General features: G+C 40.2%; 2 protein-coding genes across 4 annotated transcripts in view; one reads left to right on the top strand and one right to left on the bottom strand.

The window, feature by feature from the left end:
* Positions 1 to 807: 807 nt before the first annotated feature.
* On the bottom strand, positions 808 to 23662 carry acmsd (aminocarboxymuconate semialdehyde decarboxylase). 3 transcript variants are annotated; one of them, XM_082508145.1, is made up of 10 exons: positions 22877 to 23662; positions 6682 to 6726; positions 3219 to 3315; positions 3080 to 3129; positions 2676 to 2912; positions 2442 to 2535; positions 2178 to 2273; positions 1832 to 2004; positions 1516 to 1614; positions 808 to 1150 (listed from the first exon to the last, which is right to left on the bottom strand). In XM_082508145.1, exons 1-10 carry the CDS (start codon positions 22904 to 22906, stop codon positions 1088 to 1090), a joined length of 984 nt encoding a protein of 327 aa, XP_082364271.1. In that variant the 5' UTR covers positions 22907 to 23662; the 3' UTR covers positions 808 to 1087. The 3 variants fall into 3 exon arrangements, with proteins under 3 accessions (XP_082364271.1, XP_082364270.1, XP_082364272.1); XM_082508144.1 differs by lacking the exon at positions 22877 to 23662 and adding an exon at positions 7670 to 8002; XM_082508146.1 differs by lacking the exons at positions 6682 to 6726; positions 22877 to 23662 and adding an exon at positions 3409 to 3445.
* The window catches only part of LOC309690786 (transmembrane protein 163a-like), a 66211-nt gene continuing 50660 nt past the window's right edge, over positions 8538 to 24088 (top strand). The window contains exons 1-2 of the mRNA XM_082508148.1: positions 8538 to 9074; positions 16471 to 16590. Of these exons, the coding sequence (XP_082364274.1) occupies positions 8873 to 9074; positions 16471 to 16590 (322 nt within the window). The 5' untranslated portion in view covers positions 8538 to 8872. The remainder of the gene's footprint in view (positions 9075 to 16470; positions 16591 to 24088) is intronic.

The raw sequence follows: 24088 nt of genomic DNA, 5'->3' as shown, positions 1-24088 counted from the left end.
CTGTCACTCCTAAAACTTCCCCCTCTTCCTAAACAACCGAATGTCATGTTGCCATATCATTTTTTGATTGGTTGACATTTTTCACCAAAACAACGGGCTGTTTTTTGTTTTGTTTTGTTTTGTTTTTTAAATTTTTTGCTCATAAGCAGAGAGTGCTTGCTGCGCTGTCCTTAGACAGTAAACGTGACAAAACTATCGAGGAAAAAACGCTGCGTATATATTGTTTATCATGACTCTTTTATGTGGCCTATCAACACAATTTAAAAACTGGTATATATCACCTTGTTGTTTTGTCATCTTGAAGTGGTCATGTGATTGGCTTACCACGACTACTTTATTCTTCCTCAGTCAAACAGCAGCACTCATATGATTGTTTTGCCCCTTAGCTCCAGGTGTTGTGCCAAAAAGTGATGGTCGGACAGAAAGTGATTGCTGCCCGCGGGAGATTACTTACAGCTACTTCCGTGCAACTGATATAAGATGCGGTAAGCTGCGGACAGCTTCAACCACTTGTTTGCACTGCATTTTCTTGTTAGTAATGGTAACGGCATTGTAACGATAGGAATAGTAATTAGTTAGATTACTCGTAACTGAAAAAAGTAACACCGTTAGTAACACCGTTACTTGTAATGCCGTTATTCCCATCACTGATTATGTCCATGTCAGCAAAGACCCGAGAGATGAATCTGTCCAAAGCTATTTTACTATAAGAAAGAAGAATACTGCTTCAAAACAAGTGACGAAGAAGCAAAGCAGCAGAGCGGCCTATTGCATCATATTAACATTTTTATTTAGAGCCTACTGAAACGCTGCAACTTCAAACAGATGGAAAAACCTGTTACATTTACAACATTACAATTACTATAACGTAATTACTCTAACTTAGAGTGATAACATTACATTTTTACATTCTGAAAATAGCAACATCAGCTGTCTCTTCTATGAGTACAATGCTTACCTTCTGATGATAAACATGAATAACAATGTTCCATAATTAGAATCTTTAAAAAAAAATCATTCAAACACAAATATTTGCAAAAAAAAATCCTTTGTACTTAATGACCATTGGTGGTATTTCAGTATCATGTTACATAAAAAGCTCCCGTTTCAGTCCTAAGAATTCTAGTGCGTTTCCAGCAAGCAGTTTATCCTGTAACACAAAAGAGAGAGTCATTATTTTGAAGATATTAAAAAAATCTGTCATTAAAATATACAAAAAAACTGTAATGCCAAGTATATCATATTGGATACATGAGTTTTTGGGGGGCCTCTATATCATCAGTGTGATTTGTTTTTTAAATCTAAAGAAAAATACACACATACACAAATGAAAACACATATATTTGTTAAATTTGTTTTAGAGTTTTCTTTGTTAAGTGTTCAATAAACATGGTTCAGGATTTACATGATGTACAATGGCTGGCTTTCCTTTCTTTCCATGTGTGGTAGAGTCCACCATGATGACAAACCCTTTCTCCTGTGCTGCTTAAGTAAACGAGAGGAAAATAATGCTACCTTTAGTGTATCATCAAACACATCCATCGACTCGATGAGTGATCCTGGCTGTAGCTCACCAAGTGGGAATGGATAATCTGTTCCCAGCATCACTTTATCCTGCAACAGGAAAATGTGAACTTAGCACATGAAGATTTGGTGAAAGCAGGAATAACTCCATCCTGAAAACATCAGTGTTTCCACACATCAGCATACACTCTCACAGTCCACATTCTCTGTGTTTAGTCAGTACTCTTCAGTGTGTTTTGAATCTATCCTCTCTCGCCACCAAAGAGGTGTGACTCGTGGAATGAATGAATGTTGGACACCAGCTCACTTTTCCAATGATGTCAATGAGCAGCTTCAGGGAGGCGGGATCGTGAACCAGGGAGTCGGTGTAAAAAGAACCGAGGTATTTCCGTGGACTGACATCGTTGTCAGCTGCACAAAGGTCAGGGCGGACTTTGTGGCCGTGTTCAATTCTGCCAACAGTGAATGGGAAAGAGCCACCTGGATACACGTGAACACAGGCACTAAACGTCAAATATCAACACACTTATTTCATCTTAAGGGAAGAGCATAAAGGAAGAATACATTGAAAATTTGGCTGCCTAATGTTTTCTATATACTGCTGTGATATTAATAGTAAACTAAATGATAAGCATGGTGTTATCTTTTTATACCTCCATGAGCAAAGCAGACTTTCAGTTTTGGAAATCTCTCAAAGATACCACCAAATATCATCGAGCAAATGGCCATGGTTGTCTCAGATGGCATACCTAAGGAAAGAAAAACATTTAAAAACATATAAACATTATTATTTTTCCATCACAATGCACTAAATAGCACATGAAAGCTGGCTTGTTTTAATATTAGTGTTGTTTTTAGTTGGCTGGACCAGATGTAATAGTCAGTATGTTCTGTTCCCACTCCAGTATCCTCCTCACCCACTAGCCAGGGTAGCCAATACTTTGCCATCCTCCCATCTGTCTGCATGTCCCATGGGTGGACAAATATGGAACAGCCCAGCTCCTCTGCTTCCTGTAGTGTTTATCAGAATAAGAAATGAATAAGAAATTAGGCCATAATTATAAAGAAAAATGATTGGAACCAATGTAGGCATAATTAAAAAACACTATCACAATAACCCCATGTTATTATGCAAGTGTGTAAAGTCTTACAGCATAGAAGGGATACAGTTCAGAGGCATTGAGGTCCCAGTTGTTGATATGCGACCCAATCTGGACCCCAGGGAAGCCTAGCTCCTTCACACAGCGCCTCATCTCCATCACAGCTAAATCAGGGGCCTGCATGGGCAGCGTGCCCAGGCCCACAAACCTCTTGGGTTGGCTACGCACTGTCTTAGCCAAGTCGTCATTCAAAAGGACACAGAGATCGAGTGTGTCGTGAGGCTTAGCCTGCAATCAAAAGACACGATGAATATACACAAATATATCTGTGAAGATCATTAAGCAGCTTGTAGTATTGCAAAGTGGTAGGCACAACTCAGTTATCTGACACACAGTAGACACCACTTTGTCACACAGCTTTTGACCAAATCTGCTGTGACTGGCTGTGCATTTACCCAATAACTGAACATCACAGGAACGGTCGAAAGGGCCTGCAGCGTGACACCTGCAGGCCGTGAAAAGAAATGCTGCTTTTAGTCACTGATTAAAGGATGAAACTACCAAACTTTGTGTCATTTGTGTCTGCGCATGTACCGTGTTTATCCATGTCCTTTATGCGAGCATTTGGATCCCAGCAGTTTTCCTGTATTACCCGGAAAACCTTCCCATCCTTCATCATCTTTGCTTCACCCTAAAACACAACATTAAGACCACTATCAGCTCTAGTTTCTTTTAATATCTTTGGACAGATTTTCTTTGTGTTATTGGTCAGTTACAACCTTACTTTTGAAAAGCTGTGATGCTGTGAGACTTGCAAATAACTGACTGCAATGATCCCAGAAACATACAGGGAGTGCAGAATTATTAGGCAAGTTGTATTTTTGAGGAATAATGTTATTATTGAACAACAACCATGTTCTCAATGAACCCAAAAAACTCATTAATATCAAAGCTGAATGTTTTTGGAAGTAGTTTTTAGTTTGTTTTTAGTTGGAGCTATTTTAGGGGGATATCTGTGTGTGCAGGTGACTATTACTGTGCATAATTATTAGGCAACTTAACAAAAAACAAATATATACCCATTTCAATTCTTTATTTTTACCAGTGAAACCAATATAACATCTCCACATTCACAAATAGACATTTCTGACATTCAAAAACAAAACAAAAACAAATCAGCGGCCAATATAGCCACCTTTCTTTGCAAGGACACTCAAAAGCCTGCCATCCATGGATTCTGTCAGTGTTTTGATCTGTTCACCATCAACATTGCGTGCAGCAGCAACCACAGCCTCCCAGACACTGTTCAGAGAGGTGTACTGTTTTCCCTCCTTTAAATCTCACATTTGATGATGGACCACAGGTTCTCAATGGGGTTCAGATCAGGTGAACAAGGTGGCCATGTCATTAGTTTTTCTTCTTTTATACCCTTTCTTGCCAGCCACGCTGTGGAGTACTTGGACGCGTGTGATGGAGCATTGTCCTGCATGAAAATCATGTTTTTCTTGAAGGATGCAGACTTCTTCCTGTACCACTGCTTGAAGAAGGTGTCTTCCAGAAACTGGCAGTAGGACTGGGAGTTGAGCTTGACTCCATCCTCAACCCGAAAAGGCCCCACAAGCTCATCTTTGATGATACCAGCCCAAACCAGTACTCCACCTCCACCTTGCTGGCGTCTGAGTCGGACTGGAGCTCTCTGCCCTTTACCAATCCAGCCACGGGCCCATCCATCTGGCCCATCAAGACTCACTCTCATTTCATCAGTCCATAAAACCTTAGAAAAACCAGTCTTGAGATATTTCTTGGCCCAGTCTTGACGTTTCAGCTTGTGTGTCTTGTTCAGTGGTGGTCGTCTTTCAGCCTTTCTTACCTTGGCCATGTCTCTGAGTATTGCACACCTTGTGCTTTTGGGCACTCCAGTGATGTTGCAGCTCTGAAATATGGCCAAACTGGTGGCAAGTGGCATCTTGGCAGCTGCACGCTTGACTTTTCTCAGTTCATGGGCAGTTATTTTGCGCCTTGGTTTTTCCACACGCTTCTTGCGACCCTGTTGACTATTTTGAATGAAACGCTTGATTGTTCGATGATCACGCTTCAGAAGCTTTGCAATTTTGAGACTGCTGCATCCCTCTGCAAGATATCTCACTATTTTTGACTTTTCTGAGCCTGTCAAGTCCTTCTTTTGACCCATTTTGCCAAAGGAAAGGACGTTGCCTAATAATTATGCACACCTGATATAGGGTGTTGATGTCATTAGACCACACCCCTTCTCATTACAGAGATGCACATCACCTAATATGCTTAATTGGTAGTAGGCTTTCAAGCCTATACAGCTTGGAGTAAGACAACATGCATGAAGAGGATGATGTGGACAAAATACTCATTTGCCTAATAATTCTGCACTCCCTGTATTCACATAAAATATGTGCATCTTAGACAGGAAGACCTTCTCAGAAGTCTACAAGTAGAACAATGTTCCTCAACAATAAATTCCAAAATATAAGCAGGATTCAGAGAATCTGGACAAAACAAAAAAATCTGTGCTAATGTCACTGATGTTCAGACCCTCGGGTGGCACTGCATTAAAAACAGGGGCGATTCTGTCATGGAAATCAGTGCATGTGATTTGGGCTTAGGAACACTTCTAGCCACTGTGTCATCCACAAATGCAAGTTAAAGCTCTATGATACAAAGAAGAAGCCATATGTGAACATCAGCCATCAGTCCTCATTCATTTAATATAGACTGAGGCAATATGGAAAACTGTTCTGTGGTTGGATTAGTTTAAATTTTAAATTCCTTTTGGAAAAAATGGCCTTTTCCTCCTCTGGACTAATACGGAGAGGGACCATCCAGCTGGTTTTCAACACCCACTTAAAGCACCTGCATCTGTGATGGTATGGGGGTGCATTAGTTCCTGTGGCATTGCCAGCTTACACATCTGGAAAGATACCATCAATACTGAAAGCTATATACAGGTTTTAGGTGAACATATATATGCTCCTATTGATATGACGTCTTTAATCTGGGAAGTCATTGCATATTTCAGCATGACAACGCCAAACTGCATACTGTGTCTATTCCAACAGCATGGCTTTGTAGTAGAAGAGTCTGAGTCCTGAACTGCTGTACCTGCAGTCCAGACCTTCACCAGCTGAAAATATTTTGCACATGAAATCAAAATCTAAAAAGAAGACACGGGACTGCCAGAAGACCCAGCTAGAATCCTCCACCAGACAAGAATGGGACAACACTCCTCTTCCAAAAGTCCAGCAGCTCCCAGACATTTACAGACCAAATAAAGACGGAACGCTTCACAGTGGAAAAGATGGCCCCATCTCCCCTTTCTTAACATTTTTGAGATGTGTTGCTGCCATCAAATTCAAAATGAATGGTACGTGTTCCTAGTTTAAGCAGTAGATATGTTTTCTATGCTCTGCTGTAAATCAAATATGGGTTTATGAGATTTTCAAATCACTGCGTTCTGTTTTTAGATACATTTCATGCTGTGTCCCAGCCTTTTTGAAATGAGGTTTGTGTTAGGTTAGGTTTTAAAGCACATGTTGTAACTTTTACATTTGCTAACAAAACTGAGCCACATGATGGCAGCAGACAATTGATATTACTGCAAATGTTCTGGGTGAATCCAAAAGGCCTGGACTCCTCTAAGATGTTTAATACGAAGCACACAAGCACAAATTCATTGCTTATCCAAGTTTAGGCATTAATTCTGAAGAATAGACTGTTCGTTGTCAAGTATACTTTGCTGTTACTAAAATGCTCAGCCCATGTTTGGGGCTAAAAGTTGCCAAGCTGCTCTGTATCGGGCTGCGTTACGGCTGTTTGAACCGAATCACTTGACTGATGCTGTGTCACCTCGCTGAGTTCTGCAGCTGCTCACATAGCCAGGACCAGCCTGGCAGGTCTGCGGGGTGGGTGCAGTCGCCAGCTGGGATGAATCTGCTGTGTGTTCAACAAAGTAGTGCAGTGCATAAGTGCTCCTGCACCTGCACCCTGTCTGTAGCTGCACAGGAAAGCAGAGGAAATAGTGACTTACCTTGCAGTGATGGTGAAGCTGGACAAACCCATCATAGCCGTACCTCTGAAACACATAAAAAATACAGGTTTTACAAACCCAGAGTTTAAAAGCATCACATATAAATATCAGCCATATATTTGATTGCATATTTGTTGTTTCATTCTGATAGAAAATGTAGATTTTGTTATCCCATCTGTGAGGGTTTGGTCATCATCCTACAGGACTGGCCACTCCAGTGCCCTGAATACCTAAAAGATATTGCCTTTTGAGCATGCTGACACTTTTTGCATACAAATGAAGCTGCAGATGAGCTACGTGAGCAATACAGCAGAAAAGCCCCTTTTCATACCCATGCAGATCAGCTGTACTGTGTACTTGGATAATGCCACTGAGGAGCTTCTGTTTTTCCAGTTGCAAGATGGGTTTTACATCCGTGTTTGATGTGTGGATCTGTGGCCCCAAGAAGCTGTTTCAGTGAAAGGTTGCTTTAAATGAAATGTCATCATGCCAGTTTAACTGTGGACTTGATCTCAAGTTCAAATAATGTTGTACTTAGGGCCCTTTATCCAACTCCAGCCAACGTAAATTTTTAAATATCACATTCTTTGCAAAAGATTCTTACAGACACGATTTAGCTCATGTCTTCTGTTCAGCTTTAAATGTGGGAAATGATTAACCAGGCAGTGACAAAGACATAAGGGCAGGAACAGATAAACCAAGTCCAAGGTCTATTGATTAAAGTTTAACCATCCATAGAGGACAGATTTATGCAGTGGACTTTTAATCTCCCTGCTGACAAGCCAGCTGAAAAGTCTATATATTAAACGTTAGTAGCATTTAATAGCCCCGGTTCAAGCTCCATCTGCCAGGGAAGTGACACAAAGATGTTTTTCTCAAACCCACTGACCCACTTCACGTGAGATCTCATCTACAGACTGTGGGTTTATTTAACACTGGAGCTCCGTGACATTAAAAGTCAAATCATCTTGTCTGTGACAGTTCCTACCTGCTTCAGGTCGGGCCACTCCTTTGGTAAAATATGATTGTGAATATCAACCTTCATCCTTATGATTATTATTCACGGAAAACGTAAAGGTCTGCTGGCCGAGGTATCCTGGGAAAAACTGTGGGCACACTCACTCCCCACCCCCAGCCTGAAACCAATGACCAATATCTGCTGCTGGGACATTTATTGCCCAATCTTTGAAACAAACAGAAAACCAGAGCAGAGGCTGTAAACCCGCTCCTTTAACTGTCTGCCTTCGTTACACTGAGCCTGAATTCTGCACTCATGGCTTTAATTGATTATTTTGGTTTCACATCATGGCTGCAGCTTATTTCTGTGGCTAGCCTGCACAGTTTGAAATGTACTGAAACGACCTTCATTAGCCAACTTTATTTAATTGCTTGCACATATCGCTGCTCGAGGATGCCACCTGGTGGCTGATTAAGGTTGGTCAACCTGCCAGGGTTCAAGATCCAAAACTGGTTATTGTCAATATGCAAGCATATCGAATTTAGGGCAATAATCCCTCACATGATGCAAAACCCTTTAATAACATAAACATACTGGCACAAATATAAGTAGAAAACACAATGGTTAAATACAATTTACTAACGTGCATTAAGGACATCTGTGGCAGCAGAGTAATGTTAAGTTGCTCGGTAGCTTATTGAATGTGTAAAGGTCTGGGCTTTGGGCTACAGGTCTCCTGTGCGTATAAATCACAGCAAACTCAAAGAGAAAGTGTAAAAATGCTTGGCTAACTCGGGGCAGATGTCACTGCATGTACTGATTCTGAATTAAGAGCTGAATTATGGGAGGAGGAGAGAAAGAGGAAGGGGAGGAGGGGGGAAACTTGAAGGTACCGCCTTCTTGATTCACAGCAGATCTCTGCAATTTATCGCTTTGTCGCATCTAACCCTAAACTGTGTCTAAGTGGCTCAGCCAGCAGGGTTTTTGCACTGATCCTACAGTGCTCACTTCTCTCAGAGGGAGTTGCTTCGCTGCTGATGCTACGAAGATAAATCCGTTATCTCCCAGCTTGTCTTATCGCCATCTCTTCTCTCTCCCCTCTGCGTAACTGAGTCGACACCGGTGGCATATTGGACGCGCTGGATGGCTGCTGCACTTATCGAACCGGTGTGAATCTTTTTTCCATCATCCTCATCTTCCTCTGAGACTGAAAGCAAAACAACCGCAGTAAGAATGACAGACCAGGTGACCCAAGAGTCCTACCCCGTCCCAGACCCGACTGTTGTGGATCCCTGCCCGGCAACGGTGCGGAACGGCCAGTGCGCCCCGGATGGCTTCACCAACCACAATCACCAGCAAGCCAAAACCCCCACGGAGCCTGAGTCATTCACCGTGGGCCAGGAGATGAAAATCACAGACACGGTGGAGGGAGAAGGTAACTTGACACACCTATGGCAGGTTTGGGGATGCATTGTGAAAGTTATGGATGCTCATGTGCGTGTGTGTGTGTGCGTGCCCTGTGGGGATGGGATGGTTATTTTTACTCATGTGAGATATTTTTAGTCTGCTCCTTGAATAATAAATGACAACCATTCATCAGCAGGATTCATACCAGACCAAATGACCAAATTCGAAGTGAAGTTTAAAGCTTTAAAATCGCTTCAGCTCTTAGACTCATTCATTCATTCATTCATTCATTCATTCGCAGACATTGGCCTACATTGCCTCTGGAAAAAGTTGCCTTTTTAAAAAGACATGCAACTAGAGGCTGGTTGTTTATATGTTTCACAAACCCTCCAGTGCGCCTTTGCATTTTCTTAATCACTTTAAAAACTCTTCAGAGAAAAACAAAAAATAAACTTATTGCCTGTATTGTAATTGAGACTCTATTAAATATAAAGAATGTTTATTGGATCTGCTGACATGCTGATTAAATACTGTTTCTCCCAGTAGTCTTGCAATGTGATCAAGCATGTCTGCAATAATAATGAACTGCTGAAATGTTTTAATGTTCTGATGGATTATTTCTAAGAGCTGAAATCCATGTCTGGGATCACACTGAATGATGAGACAAGACTGATACTGCAGCTTGGAATAGCTTTTAGGATACACGTCAGGTGGCAGAAGAACAAACTGGAACTACAGACACCTTTAACATTGTGTGTATTAAAAATATTATTTGTCGTCAGTTAAATTCACCTTTTTTTTTGTAGAAAACTGACCAAAAAACCTGAACAATCTTCCCAATGTCTTTGCCTCTAGTTTTTATGTTTATGGAAAGTTTAAGGTTATGGTTAGAAGACTCTTGTTTTTAGTCATTGTTAAACAGAACAGTGGCTTCCTGCTTGGAATGGAAAAAGAACAGCAGTCTTCTGTGTCTAGTGTCATTGTTGTCAACCTTAACCTCCATCCTGTGCAGACTCGATGGCTGTGCAACCACATCATTAAACTGCTGTCCCTTTGATTATAACTGCAGCCATTAGAGGGCGCTGTTGCAATGAACCCAAACAGCAGGTCTTAGATTCTTGCAAAAACGGACTATAAATTTGTGGGGATATGTTTACAATGCCGTGGTACCGCTCATGATAACAAACAAGGCGATATAAATGAAAGTAATTACTTTAGCAATATTAAAAATCTGTAAGGAGAGAAAAAAGAGGACACTTCATATAAAAAAACAAAGAAACGAGTGAAACAGATGCATGGTGGTTTAAGCACTGCTGCTGTACATCATGCACACACACTCATTCAGTATTTTTCACTTTCACAGCCTCTCGTTCACCCCCCCTCCCCCAGTCTTTTTGTCTTCACACTTCTGATTTGCATAAATGATAAATGTATCCTGTAATAATGCTGTCTATATATCTATCTTACTAATGAAGATGTACACATGACACAGTGCACATATTGATGACCGATGATAGTAAGGCTTACAGCAGGGTTACAAAAGGTTAGGAGCAGTTTTGTCACACCCCTCTCAGGAGTATCTCTCTTGTATTTCCTCATGTATGTGTTCATATGGGAGATGTGTAATCTGCTGTTTGAGCTGTGTGGCTGATGTTCATCATTTTTAGAAGAGAAAGGTGTGAAGGAGTTGAGCATTGAGAGAGAGACGTGCGCACAAGCTTGTGTGTGAGTCAGAGTACGAGGAGATGTTGAGCACATGCCTCCTGTCTGATCCCCCAGCTGGAGATCATGTGAGCAAAGTGATTTACCATGCTGTCCCACTTCCCCCTCAGTATCTCTCTCTCTCTCTCTCACACACACACACACACACACACACACACACACACACACACACACACACACACACACACACACACACACACTGCTATTTGTGGGAGGTAGGGGAAGATTATTTCAGCTGTCAAACACCAATTGCTGTGATATTTTGTAGCAAATGATAAAAAATGTTATGAGCTGAATAAAGTATTAGAGCTGTAAATGTCTGATTAAGGGTTCTCACTGTTATGCAGATTCAGTCGCAAAATGATGCAAATAAAATAAAATTAAAAAGACTTGAGGGTAAAAGAGTAAACTGAGTTTACTCAGTTTTAACTGAGTAATCTCAGTTGAAACCTTAACTAACCAGTTAAGGTTTTAACTGAGTTTACTTTTTTCACTGTTTTACTCTTTGTCTTTAATTCAAGTATTGAAAAAACACCAGTTTCAACTTTAAATTACCAAACATCGTTCACAGAGCTACTGAAGAGCATTTCTTACTATTTTAAGTTTTGCAACATTAGTTACAATTTTATAAATGCCATAAATCCAATGTTCATAGATGGTTTACAAACCAATTATTAACTGATTAGCAGATGTTATTATTATATTATCTTTTAACTGATAGTAAACAATAAAAAAACACATGTCATTTTTATTTGTCATTTATAAAACAGTGTATTACTTAGTAAGATTTTGCACTGAAGTATATACAGAGCCGGTGACTCTGTTATGGGTAATTTTGCCCCCTTTTTTAAAGTCTCTTAAAATCAATACAAGTTATTCCTAATTACCGTGTCTATCTCAAGCTGATACATTTCCACTCAAACTCAAGAGAGGGGTCTAGTGGGTAGTCTAGAAGCAGCTCAGCACTTGACTAAGACACTTCATGTTGGTGCAATTTATGATCATTTTGAGTGCTCTAATAGAATGGAAAGGCACTATACAATATCCATAGAAAATCACTCTTTGCACCTTGTTTACAACACATTCAGCTCAGGTTGTAAGAAAAGTTTCTTCAGAACAAATATAAAATAAAATAGGCCATATAGCATGATTCATTGATATTGTAGCATTTAGCTGGTCTTTTACAACTGTTGATAAACCATGCCCCAGGAGATCTTTGAGGTCAGCAGACCTGATGCTTTTAGATGTTCCCAGGTACAGACTAAAGACTATGGGAGAGAGGGCTTTTGCTGTGGCTGCACCCAGACTGTGGAACAGTTTACCTCCTCACATCAGATTCTCCACAAGCCTTGGAACTTTTAAAACTGCTCTTAAAACTCACCTCTTCTCATTGGCTTTTAGCAAGGTTTAACTTATTGTTTTAATCTATTGTTTTATCAGTCAGGTGGCTGTAGCTCAGGTGGCAGAGCAGGTCAGCCACTAATCAGAAGGTCGGTGGTTCGATCCCAGGCTGCCTACGGGCTGCATGTCAAATATCCTTGGGCAAGATACTAACCCCATGTTTGCCTACTGGTGGTGGTCAGAGGGCCCGGTGGCGCCTGTGTCCGGCAGCCTCGCCTCTGTCAGTGCGCCCCAGGGCAGCTGTGGCTACAACGTAGCTTACCATCGCCAGTGTGTGAATGTGTGTGTGAATGGGTGAATGACTGAATGTAGTGTAAAGCGCTTTGGGGTCCTATGGACTAGAAAAGCGCTATACAAATGCAGGCCATTTATCAGTCAGGTGTTTTATGCACTTGTGTTTTATTGTATTTTATATTTGTATTTTATTGTACAGCACTTTGGTCAGCCTCGGTTGTTTTTAAATGTGCTTTATAAATAAACTTGACTTGACTTGACTTGATGCATGTTTGGTTTAAAGTCATTTTAATGGATCTTTGTCCCAATGATATTACACAGAAACCACAGTTTGCTCTGATGGCAGTCGTCGAGATGATTTCCATCTCCCGTTTTGCACAGTCCATGTGACTCTTCTGGTTTCCTTTGATCATTTGCCTTAAAAACAAAATCTGTTGCAGCTAGAGCAAAAGATTAGTTACGATGAGTCACGGGATAATTTTTTTTCTGCGTCACAGTGTTACCAAAAAAGGTGGAGTTTTGCTGTTTTCCCCTTCATGGTGACAAATTTATACTTTGTAATTTATACTTTGCAATAACACAAACACAAGTTTGATGCTGATCAGTAACTTATTGTTGCGAGATCCATAAAAGATATCAAACACTTAATACATCAAGTTTAAGTCCTCATAAACTAATTACATGCAGACTGGGGGCTTTTTTCTGTCTTGATTAAAGATATTGAAGCTATAATGTATCTTTTGAAAGACATAGTTTTACAATCTTTATCTCTATTAGGGTCCAAACTGCTTTTGTATAGTCTGGACCAAGTTGGAAACTAAACCAAAGCTTTATTTGGAACAGTTGGTAACTTTCACTGGTGGGAATCTGGTGAGGGATTATATCTGAGTTGCTGTATGGTCTATCTGACTTGTCTCCTTCTGTCTGCACCCACGTAAGACTAACAGCCTTAGGTGGCAGCAAGAAAAGCCTGTGTGCAGGGTGAGCTGGAGACTCACAAAAGAAAAGAGGTCTCATTTAAAAAAGGAAGTCAAATAAAAGTAATGGACTTAATTTGATTTGACGTCACGGCATCGGTGGTGAAAGAGTCACTTAGCGACTCTGAAATGTGGTTGTAACAAAGACTGCTGAGCAACAAGCTTCTCTGAAAACATGATGCTGTTGTGGAAACTGAAGGGAAATTTGACAGTCTGTTGGATGTACTCAGGGTATGTGCGGCGTGATGTAGTCTGTGAATCTGAAGGGATCCAATTAAGCGCCTTGACTGTTGTTGTGATTTGGTGCTATATAAATAAAATGGAATTGAGTTGAATTCATTAAAACATGGACAGATTGACAGTAAACAACATTTGGTGTTCTTCTACACATCCTGTCTTCCTCCCCTCACCTCAACCTGTCACAGCAGATGGCCCCGCCCCTCCCTGAGCCTGGTTCTGCTGAAAGTTTCTTCCTGTTGAAAGGGAGTTTTTCATTCCTACTGTCACCAATTTTTATTTCAACTTTCATTTTATTTTATTTATACAGCACCGAATCACAACAACAGTCGCCTCAAGGTGCTGTTGTAAGATAGACTCTACAATAATACATACAGAGAAAAACCCAACAATCATATGACCCCTATGAGCAAGCACTTTGGTGACAGTGGGAAGGAGAGGTCTAGTAACACATAGTGAGTGAGAAAGGTGACTGAAGAAGAAACACCCAGTGCATCATGGGAGTCCCTCAGCAGCCTACACCTATTGCAGCATAACTAAGGGAGGATTCAGGGTCACCTGGTCCAGCCCTAACTATATGCTTTAGCAAAAAGGAAAGTTTGAAGCCTAATCTTGAAAGTAGAGATAGTGTCTGTCTCCTGAATCCAAACTGGAAGCTGGTTCCACAGAAGAGGGGCCTGAAAACTGAAGGCTCTGCCTCCCATTCTACTTTTAAATACTCTAGGAACAACAAGTAGGCCTGCAGAGCGAGAGCAAAGTGCTCTAATAGGGTGATATGGTACTACAAGGTCATTAAGATGAGATGGGGCCTGATTATTTAAGACCTTGTATGTGAGGAGCAGGATTTTGAATTCAGTTCTGGATTTCACCAAAGCGCTTGCTCAGTCTGACCGCATTAATGTTCATCATTCTTTCAAAGATGATTTTTTATCTTTGAGCCCCAACATAGCTCTCCTCTTTCTCTAATTTGGCACCACTGAAGACAAGTTCAACCATCAGGCGTGTCCTTTAGTAAAACCACTTTCACTTTATGAAACGATCTTATGACTTGTCAGCTTTTTATCAGCAGATTTTCCCTCGTCTGTGACGCAGTTCTGTGTTGCCATTTAAAGGGAGTTTTGAGCTTGTGACCACTGTAACCTTTAGATTGGAGTTGACCAGAAGAATAAAGTCTCAGCTCCAATAAAGGCTAAACACAGAGCTGTGTTACTGCGTGGGAAAAATATACATTTTTCTTAATATCGCAGTAATAACTGAGAATATGAACTAATTATGCATAAACTATCATCTAATGACGATTTTAAAGCAAATCTCAAAAGCTGATTTCAAGTTGCATTCCAAACATTTGGCTCAGGGAGTTCACAGGTTGACAGTTACTCGTTTTTCCCTTTATTAATTTCTATTCTCAACTTGTTTTTGTGATGACTGTGACAGTCCCCAGGACACATTTCAGGAAAAAAAGAAAAAAGAAAACAGCCTTACAATCGCTTTTGGATGTAAAAGTTCAGACTTATAAATAATGCATGACTCTGCAGAGCCATCCTCACATTTCATGACAATGAAAACGCTTCAGGCAGTCCAGAATCTGGGCTGTTTAGTCTGTGACTTCAGGCGAGGAAGTCTCACACCACAGCAGGGCTGAAATTCATGTGAATGTCTAGACCAAGAGTTATTCTCTTTTTCTTTAACACCACATCTCTGTAGTCTGTGGGCTGCCTGATAAATCCGTCCAATAAAGCTGTAAAATATCACAGTTTGATTTATTTAAAATACATGAATTATTTATTCCATTTCTATGAAACTAATAAATACTAAAGCTAACAAATGCCGCTACAATATTTTAGTTTAGTTAGTTTTTTCAAATTAAGAAAATTGTCTCAGTAAGTTTACATTTTTTTCACAAGTGTAGTTGTTGTTTTCATGTCTAAATGTAGTTTTAGTTTAGTTTTAGTTATTTACAATAACACAATAACAATGATATTAACACTAAAAGTCAGGAGCTACTTTACTGCGTCCGTACGCTTTGAATTTGTGAGTGCTGGTGGCGGAGTGATACGGGTGCTGTTGAGGTTCAAAAGAAAGGTGAATATCAGACACTGTTGATGTGTTTCATACACGAGCTGCGGTTTACCGTTCAGTGTTTCCAGATTATTCCATGAACCTCTAATGCTCTCTTGGAAGGTGATAGAATGAGAAGACAATAATAATTACCCACGAAGACGTCTGCCGGGCCATTTGGAGTTGAGTCATTATAAATGGTGTTGCACTGAAACTTTTTAAATGGATCTTCACAGTGACCTTCCTTCACACTGAAGGAAATCTGAGATTCTTCTTATACAAGGATGTACTGGAAAAGTAGGGCACATCAGTGGTCCCAGGAGTTTTTTCCACCGGACACCCTTTTGAAAGTGTACCTGAAACAAAGCGGGTAGTTTTGTGGAAAACTCCAGCATACTGTGCTATAGCTGCTCTGTTTTATTCTTTTTTTCTACTGATCACAGTAAACCTTTATTACATTGAGCGCTCTGTACTAAACACCCCGAGTCCAGTTATTTGCGCAAAATGTTGAATTAAACTATATTAGAATATCTTTCTGTATCTTCAAGATTTCATCTTAACACTTCTTCTCTGTGGGACTCAGAGACACATGATTGCCTTTAGGCTTTTTTTCAGTAGACTAAACTAATTACTCAGGGTTAAAGAGAGTTGAATGCCTTTTTAAGTGTATTAATAACTCAGATTGCCACCTACTTTACCTTTGATCACAAAGTGTTTCATTAAATGAACCTTGCAAACCAGAGACAAAAAAAGAGAGAGTTGTCCTTGTAACAGAGTTTATGTGTCTGACTGCAGGTCTCCTGGAGAGCAGCATGCGCCTGAAGCCCCATGAAGCACAGAACTACAGGAAGAAGGCGCTCTGGGTGTCTTGGCTCTCCATCGTCGTCACTCTTATTCTGGCTGTGGCAGCTTTCAGTGAGACTTTGCTATTTTTTGCCATATTTAGCAACTATAGAGCTGTTTAGTTCTCACTTTACTGTCAAAACTCACATTAAAGTAAAAAAAAACAAAACCCTCTCATAAGGAGTTGGAAAAGACTCAGGATTGAAATACTTAGTTGTATAATGTTAAAACGTTTTTTTTTCTGGTTTAATTCATGACAAAGATCCCATTTAGCACTTTGGATTTAACCAAACCATACACAAAGGAGAAACGATGTGACTAACATACCAAGCCATAAAAAATGTGCTGATGAATGAACAGTGATTCCGTAGTTAAAGCGCTTAAACGCTAAATTCATAGCATTTCTAAAAGCTTTCCCAGTTATAAAAGTGAAGCAAATTGAAGCCCAGCACATTTCATCTGCTACTGTTTTGAAATGGACATGAACAGATCACACATGTCTGGAGTGTATGACCACAAAGAGCGCGTCTGATACCTGTGCTGACATGATAAAGTGATTGAATCTCAGAAATTGATTTTAAACGCTACATTTTGCTGTTTGTTGCTGGTGTTTTGTAGCAGTTTGTCCTTTTTTTAATTCAGAAATTCTGGTTTGATGCTGCGTGTTTGGTTCAACAAAGACTGATATTAATTCACCAGATGTGTTCTGTCAGCTGTTGTGTTGGAGAAATTCATAGCTATTGTATATAACACCAGAGTCCAAGTGACGGAGCACTGAACACATTACTGCTCCAAAGAAAACATCAGGAGTTGCTGTGAAACTGCTTGAATTTTTAGCTACAGGCTTTGATCACCGTACAAACATTTGAGTTGTTGTTTTCTGTTGTTGTCTTTTTTATGCTTCATGATTCATAAGTCAGTGTTAAATGTGTTTAACAGACAAACAAACAAACCATTTGTCTGAAATGAAAATGAGATGTTCACTCATGGAGCCAATGTCCATAGACAGTCTGGCTGTTTTGAAGCAAAATACAAAGAAATGAGGGTTGCTTGAGACTTTTTGCACAGTGCTGTAATTTCACTATAAACCTTTTTGTTTACAAAAACTGAAGTGAGGATTCGGCATAAATAGACTATTATTCTGCAAGCTCGATGTAAACAGTTTCTTCATCATAGCTAGACTGCAGAGGTTAGGTCTGTTTCTGCTGCACTTGTAGTAATTTCATAATCTCTGAATTACACGGCTTAAAACTAATTTGTCAGCATCAAATCATGTAATAAAGTCTGACAGAAGTTTACTTTTTCAAAATTCAGGTTTATCCTCGAAGCCTTTGTAAGCGATATAATGTCTAACATGGAAGTAAATATAGTCTGAGAGCTGTAATAACTATTCCACTGTCTTCATGCCTCTTTAACTACTTATTTAACTCACACTCAGCAGTTAAAACTCACTTCATCTGATTTGAACAAAAAGGCTTTTGCTTTTGGAAGTTCTTCACATTGCGTGCAACAGTTTCAACACAGTTTCTTGTCTTATGACTTACAGGATGTGTGAGGGCGCAGTCTGCAGTGACAAAGGGGTTGTTGCTTCTTCATTCTGCTAAGATTCAAGTTGTGATGTGTCCCAACCTTTTCAAGCCTTTTGTCTTTTCAAGTAAATACTGATGAAGCACAAGCTCATTTTCCAAGCAGGAGCTACATGTGTAGATGGGGTTTGCAGTAGAGAGGAGAATTAGCACCTCCACTTTGGTGGAGGCTGGCTTGTCCACTCCAGTTTGGAGTGAGCTGGTGTCTCAAGTGAATAAGCAGCAGTGTTTTGCATTCTTGCTCATGAGTGTTGGACGAACGAAGTGGGCAACAGTTGGGCCAGGGCAGGGTCTGCAGTGATTAGCTAAAACAGTGAAGCCCAAAGACAAAGCTGTTGATTTACTGGTAAAAATGTGCTTCGGTCCTTAGCTATGGATAATGATCCATTTAGCAAACAAAGTCTCCTCTAAAGAGTTTTTGGGCTCTCTTTAAAGATAATGTGAGATAACATGGAGGAGACCTGAAGACACACTCACAAGACACTGGACAGAATATTCGTGTTATGGCCAGCAGGTATCATCCCCAAAGAGGTGAAGAAGGTGGCAGGGGAGGAGGACGGTGTGGTCTGTCTTTCATGCAACATCCAGTAGTACGGGTTATTTTTGCTCTCGTTTGTGCTGTTGGTCATTTAGCATAGCTCCTCAAAACATGCTGAATAGATTATTCCACACAGATTGTCCTAAAATCGCTACCTATATTTAAAAGGATATTATAATACAGATATCAACTCGTAATTAAAACACAGTTTTAATTAGCTGATGAAATCTGGATACGAGTAGCACTTCTTCTTCAGACCCACAGTAATCAGCATTCAGTGCATTTAAAAAAAAAATACAACCTCTATGTGTAAAAATAAACCAAGATGAGAAAAAAATAAATATTATATTGTCAATGCTGGCATGAATTAATACAGCTCACAGAGTGAAGCTAGTGCAGGGATGAATGAGGAGAAAGAGGCGAAATGTAGAATGGTGTGTGTGTGTGTGTGTGTGTGTGTGTGTGTGTGTGTGTGTGTGTGTGTGTGTGTGTGTGTTTTGTTTGACTCTCAGCACAGAGAACAGAGACTTCAGCAGAAGAACAGGATGACCCACTAAAAAATGAACTTCTAAACTGAGAGAGTGAGAAAAACAAGAACGAGAGAGCAGAAGGTACCCAGATGTGTAGATGCGCTTACCTCCACGTCTCCTAAACGCAGCCCTGAGAAGACAAGTCAGGGGAACTTGGTCAGAAAATTAAAGTATGAATGCACTGCTCTCCACCTCCTCTCCTGCCACCTGCAGTAGAGGGAAGAGAGGCAGATGGCTATGGACGAATGAATGAAGCTCTGGAAGGTACGATGGCACCAGGGGACGAGGCAGGACCGGGCGTGATGAGTCCTGGCAGGCGGCGTTGGGGATTTAGTGGTTGCGATGGCTCAACTTTAAAGAATACCAGCGCGTCGTTTCCTCCTGCTTGTGCCCTAGTTTCTCCCTCTTTCAGGCCCACCATCTTCCATTTTTTATGTTTTACATCTTGTCAACGTATTTCTTTACACTCTGCTTTGTTTACTTCATCTTCATGGGTTTTCTCAGCATATATCTCCCTCCTTACTCATTTTTCCCTCTCTGTGATTTGCTGGCAAAGGCAAAAGATAGTTTGATTCTGTCACAAGCAAAATATCTACTGTCATATAGCTTTTATGAGTTTTCCTGAAGTGGACATGTTTAAACAAAACTCCGTTTTTGGATCCTGTTTTTGCCAGCCTTTTAGCTTTTGCCCTTCTAGTTTTCCTTTTCCTCTTCTTCTCTGTCTTCAGCTCTCTCTGTGGAAATCTGCAATAATCCTCTATCCTTCCGTGACCTTTAGCAGCACTTTAACATTTAGAAAGGAGAAGGGTTCCCTGCAAGCCTCTTCTGCTTTACTTTCAATTGTATTGACTCTCGAATGTCTCGGTCATGATTGGCTGCTCTGGGTGAGCTTGCAACCTCTCTTGAGAAGCTGCCTTTTGTGGTTAGGTATTCACCTGTGAAAGTGGTACAAGTCTTTGAGGCTTTATCAGACTGAGAGAGAAAGCACAGACCACACCAGAAGAGAAAGGAGCAGGAACATCTCTGTGCTTTAAGCTGTCCAGCAGAGTGTGAGCAGGTAATTATATGAACTCGGTGACTGAGAAACACAGGAAACTAGAAGATGACGACAACATTTCCTTTATATCTTGGTAATCACACTGATAGATGGACAAGTACTTTGATATTCATATACAGGATGATGAAATCAATGAAAATTTATTTTTAAAATAAAATAAATAGATAAAATAGATAAGTATTGAAAAAATAAACAGTTTTCACAGTAGTTTGTCATTCTCCAACTTTCATTTTTTTCACTCTACACAAATATACATGACTAATATGTAAAAATATGAGTTTTTAAATAATATTAGATGCAGTTTAGTACAGTATTCATATGATGCACAGAGCATCAAATCAATTCTACTCCAGTCTTAATTTTGTTGTATTCATTGAAAATGGATGCACAATGTATGAAAACATACTGTTTAGTTTTTAGTTTTGTGGACTGAGAATTATGTTGATGTGTTGTTATGACTGGAGACAAGAACTGCAGGCTTACATGTAAAAGTCAGGTGTTTTTGCATCATGCGTGACTGTAACATACACCTTTCCTTCAAGTAGAAAACTGATTTTTCTGTGTTGCCATCAACCAGCATATAATAAACATATAAAGCCTTCAAGTGTTTTTGATTAAAGATTCTCGTGTGAATTGTTAGTATTAGAGGATTTCTGCCATATGGTACATTTTATGGTGCTTGCCAGGCAGTCCACTGAGAAGCTGTTCTACACTCAGAGTAGGGACTGAGTGCACACCAACAGGAATGATTTTCAGAGTGCCTCTAGGACATTTAGGAGCAGGCTATAGGCCTCCACACTAATAGGCAGCCACGAGATCAATCAGGCCTGTTGCCAACAGCCATTTAAATTTTGAGCAAGCAGAAGATTGTGGTAGAAATGAGTAAAAGAGGGTTAAAGCAGGAGGATGGCCAAGGGGAATAAAGCTGAGATTGAGAAGACGCCAAAGCAAGATTTAGAAAGACGGAAGAAGAAAGAAGGAAATGTGGTGGTGCGGTAGTGACAGGATGTGAAGTAGAGGACATAAAAGAGGAAGAATGTTACTAAAATACTGTGAAATTATAAATATAGCAGAGTAAGAGTAAGACAGCAGGAAACAGAAATAAATAGATTTGTCTTCAGCAGCTTCTCCTTCAGTCTTCTGTCTTCCTCTGTGCTTCTTGTTTACTTTTCCTTCTTTCTCTTCATGCAGTCGGGGCGTAATTACTGTGATTTAACCCAGATACATAAAGCAAAAGCCCAACATAGTTATAAATAATCCAGCACTTTATGGATATCTATGTGTGCCACGACTGCGTGGCTGGAGACAGAAGTAGCTGAAGCCCAGCATGCAGAAAAAAAACGTAGCTCTGTAACACAACCTATACACCAACTTGTAATCTTTGACATGTGCTGAAGGCACAATGACACCCCTGTTTGACTGATGTCACAGATTAAACTCTGCTCGTCTCTACTCAGGCCCATTTTCTTTGACTTCATAAACTCATTCAGTGCAATACTCGATTAAATAATGCTCTCTTGACTGAATACAGGTATCACAAACTTGTTCTGCTGTGTAACTTGTTTATTGGAAATAATAGTTTTCAGTATAAATGTTTTTTTTGTCTTTAAAGGGTTTATATTGCAGATTTTTCCCTTAGTTTCACCTTGTTGGTTAAAACATACAGTTTGATGCCTCTCACACTGTTAGCATTAGCATTTATCATCTTCATAAATTCAGTTATTTTAAAAGAAGCGGTTTGTAGCGAAGCGCCCGAGGATATGATTTAAAATGAGCTATTTTGTTATGTGTAGACACAGCTTTGGTTTATGATGCATTTTTATGCTTGAATGATTCATAGGTCAGTATTAAGGGGCTTAACGAACTAAAACAAACACGATTCTGAAAACGGTCAGGTACAAGTACGAGGACTGGACTGAAAATGAGCGAACAAGCAGCTAATGTTCATAGAAAATCTTTGAAAGACCTTCATAAAACCAGAAGACCTAGAGGAGAACGATTTTTTTTTTTAAATTCCCATGAATACAGCCTTTATATTCAAGAAAACTGTCAATATGTGTCACGTCTGAAAACAGGAAACCTAAAACATGGAAACACGGGGGGAGAAAGGCAGACAAACCAACAGACAGAGGAAGACAGAGGACTAAATACACAAGAGGGTAACGAGGACCAGGAGGGAAACACAGCGGGGACTAATGACTAGGGATGGGTATCGTTTAGGTTTTATCTGATACCGGTGCCAAACCGGTACTTTTGAAACGGTGCCGGTGCTCAAACGGTGCTCAAACCGGTGCTTAAAGAATGGAGAACACAAAATTGGTCCAAAAACCTCTCATGTTCAGCTGTTTTTTGTAAAAATATAACAATGTTAGCCTTTTCTGCAGCTATGGGGCATATATGGTATCACTCTTGGCTGGAAGCAGTGCTTAAACAATGGAAAAAACACAAACTTTGTCCTAAACCTCTCATGTTTAACTGTTTTCCACTTTTTCTTTGGTCATTTTAGCCTTTTTAGCCAGGGTGAAGGGAGTATCTGCCATCAAACAAGAGGACAGCCGCATGTAGCTATGATGATGTTTGCTAGTTCACCTTACATGCATTAATGTAATAACGTGGTTAGCCTACTCAACGTAAATTAGCTACTCACGCAGAGAAGAACGGCTGCTGCCACCATCATCCGTCATCATTTCTGCTACACTGGCAGGGCTAGGGGCCAGGACTCTCCTCTTCGTGTTTTTGGGGGATGTTGCATAACAGGCAACCCGCCCGCAGTAGATGTGCTCGGTGTGAGGTCTCGCAGCAAGCTATCAAATACGGCGCATTTCTGGGCTTTTAAAAAAAACGCTATGCGTCGCCAGGTGTTTCATCGGATTCTTGGTGTTACCTCCTTTGACAGTATCACAGTATCAGCTTAAAGCACTTGTTGCTGCTGAGTTTGCATATTTTGCTGTGAAGTACAGCCAGACTTTTGACCGCTTCGCCTTGGACATTTTTAATCTGTAGCTCTGCTCTAACAGAACGTACGTACCTGGCCCCGCCTACTATCCTCGGAAACGTAAAAGGATTGGCTAGAAGTGTATCACAGCTCAGGAAAAAAAAGCACCGAAATAAAGCACCGAAATGTGCGCTGCTTTTCGGTCTGGTTACTACCGTTTATGTCAGAACCGGTGCCATCATGGCACCGGACACCGGTACCCATCCCTACTAATGACACACACGAGACAGGGAGGAAACAGAATACTCTAACATAGGACACGGCACTGTCAAAGTAAAACAGGAAATACACGAACATAGAAACCAGGATAATTAGACGTAACACGGGGAACACAAGGGAGGCACAGTAACAAAACCAGAGGGCTAGAAACTACCAAAATACTAAAGAATAACTAAGAGAGCTAGAAAAAAAAGACAAAACCATTAAAAACCAATAAAATCACAGAAAATAAATGATCTAAAAGATAAACTAAAAAGATAAACTAAAAAGAACCACGACATATTGTGTCGTGGTTCTTTTTAGTTTTGTGACATATTGTCGTGGTTCTACGACAATATGTCGTAGAACCACGACAATATGTGTTAAATCTATAGCTTAAGATCCTCCCTAAAAAATGTTCTCCTTTTTAAGCAAATTTGACAGCACTGTGGTGTCCAGTTTTCAGAAAATCTCTTCTTAAAAAATTCAGCAGTTAAAGTGAAACATGTGTAAGAAAAAAACAAGACTTTTGTCACGGCCAGAGAACGCCGGTGTTTTTATGGAGTGAAAACGAAAACGAAAACCTCAACTGGGAAAACTAGACTGTGAAAACTACGATGAGCGACAAGAACATGAAACTGAACGGGAACAAACGTAACTGTGAAA

Source organism: Aulonocara stuartgranti (genome assembly GCF_965226115.1).
Source record: "Aulonocara stuartgranti genome assembly, chromosome: 16".
Lineage (NCBI taxonomy): Eukaryota > Metazoa > Chordata > Actinopteri > Cichliformes > Cichlidae > Aulonocara > Aulonocara stuartgranti.
This window is presented reverse-complemented; position numbering and strand designations above follow the sequence as displayed.

Bases quoted from the DNA above. Each gene is read 5' to 3' on its own strand.
- acmsd (XM_082508144.1), bottom strand. From the start codon at position 7,726: ATGAAGGTTGATATTCACAATCATATTTTACCAAAGGAGTGGCCCGAC. The intron at 3,130-3,218 runs GTACATGCGCAG...CACGGCCTGCAG, and splicing joins AAAGGACATGGATAAACACG to GTGTCACGCTGCAGGCCCTT. The intron at 2,005-2,177 runs GTATAAAAAGAT...ACGTGTATCCAG, and splicing joins AGTCTGCTTTGCTCATGGAG to GTGGCTCTTTCCCATTCACT.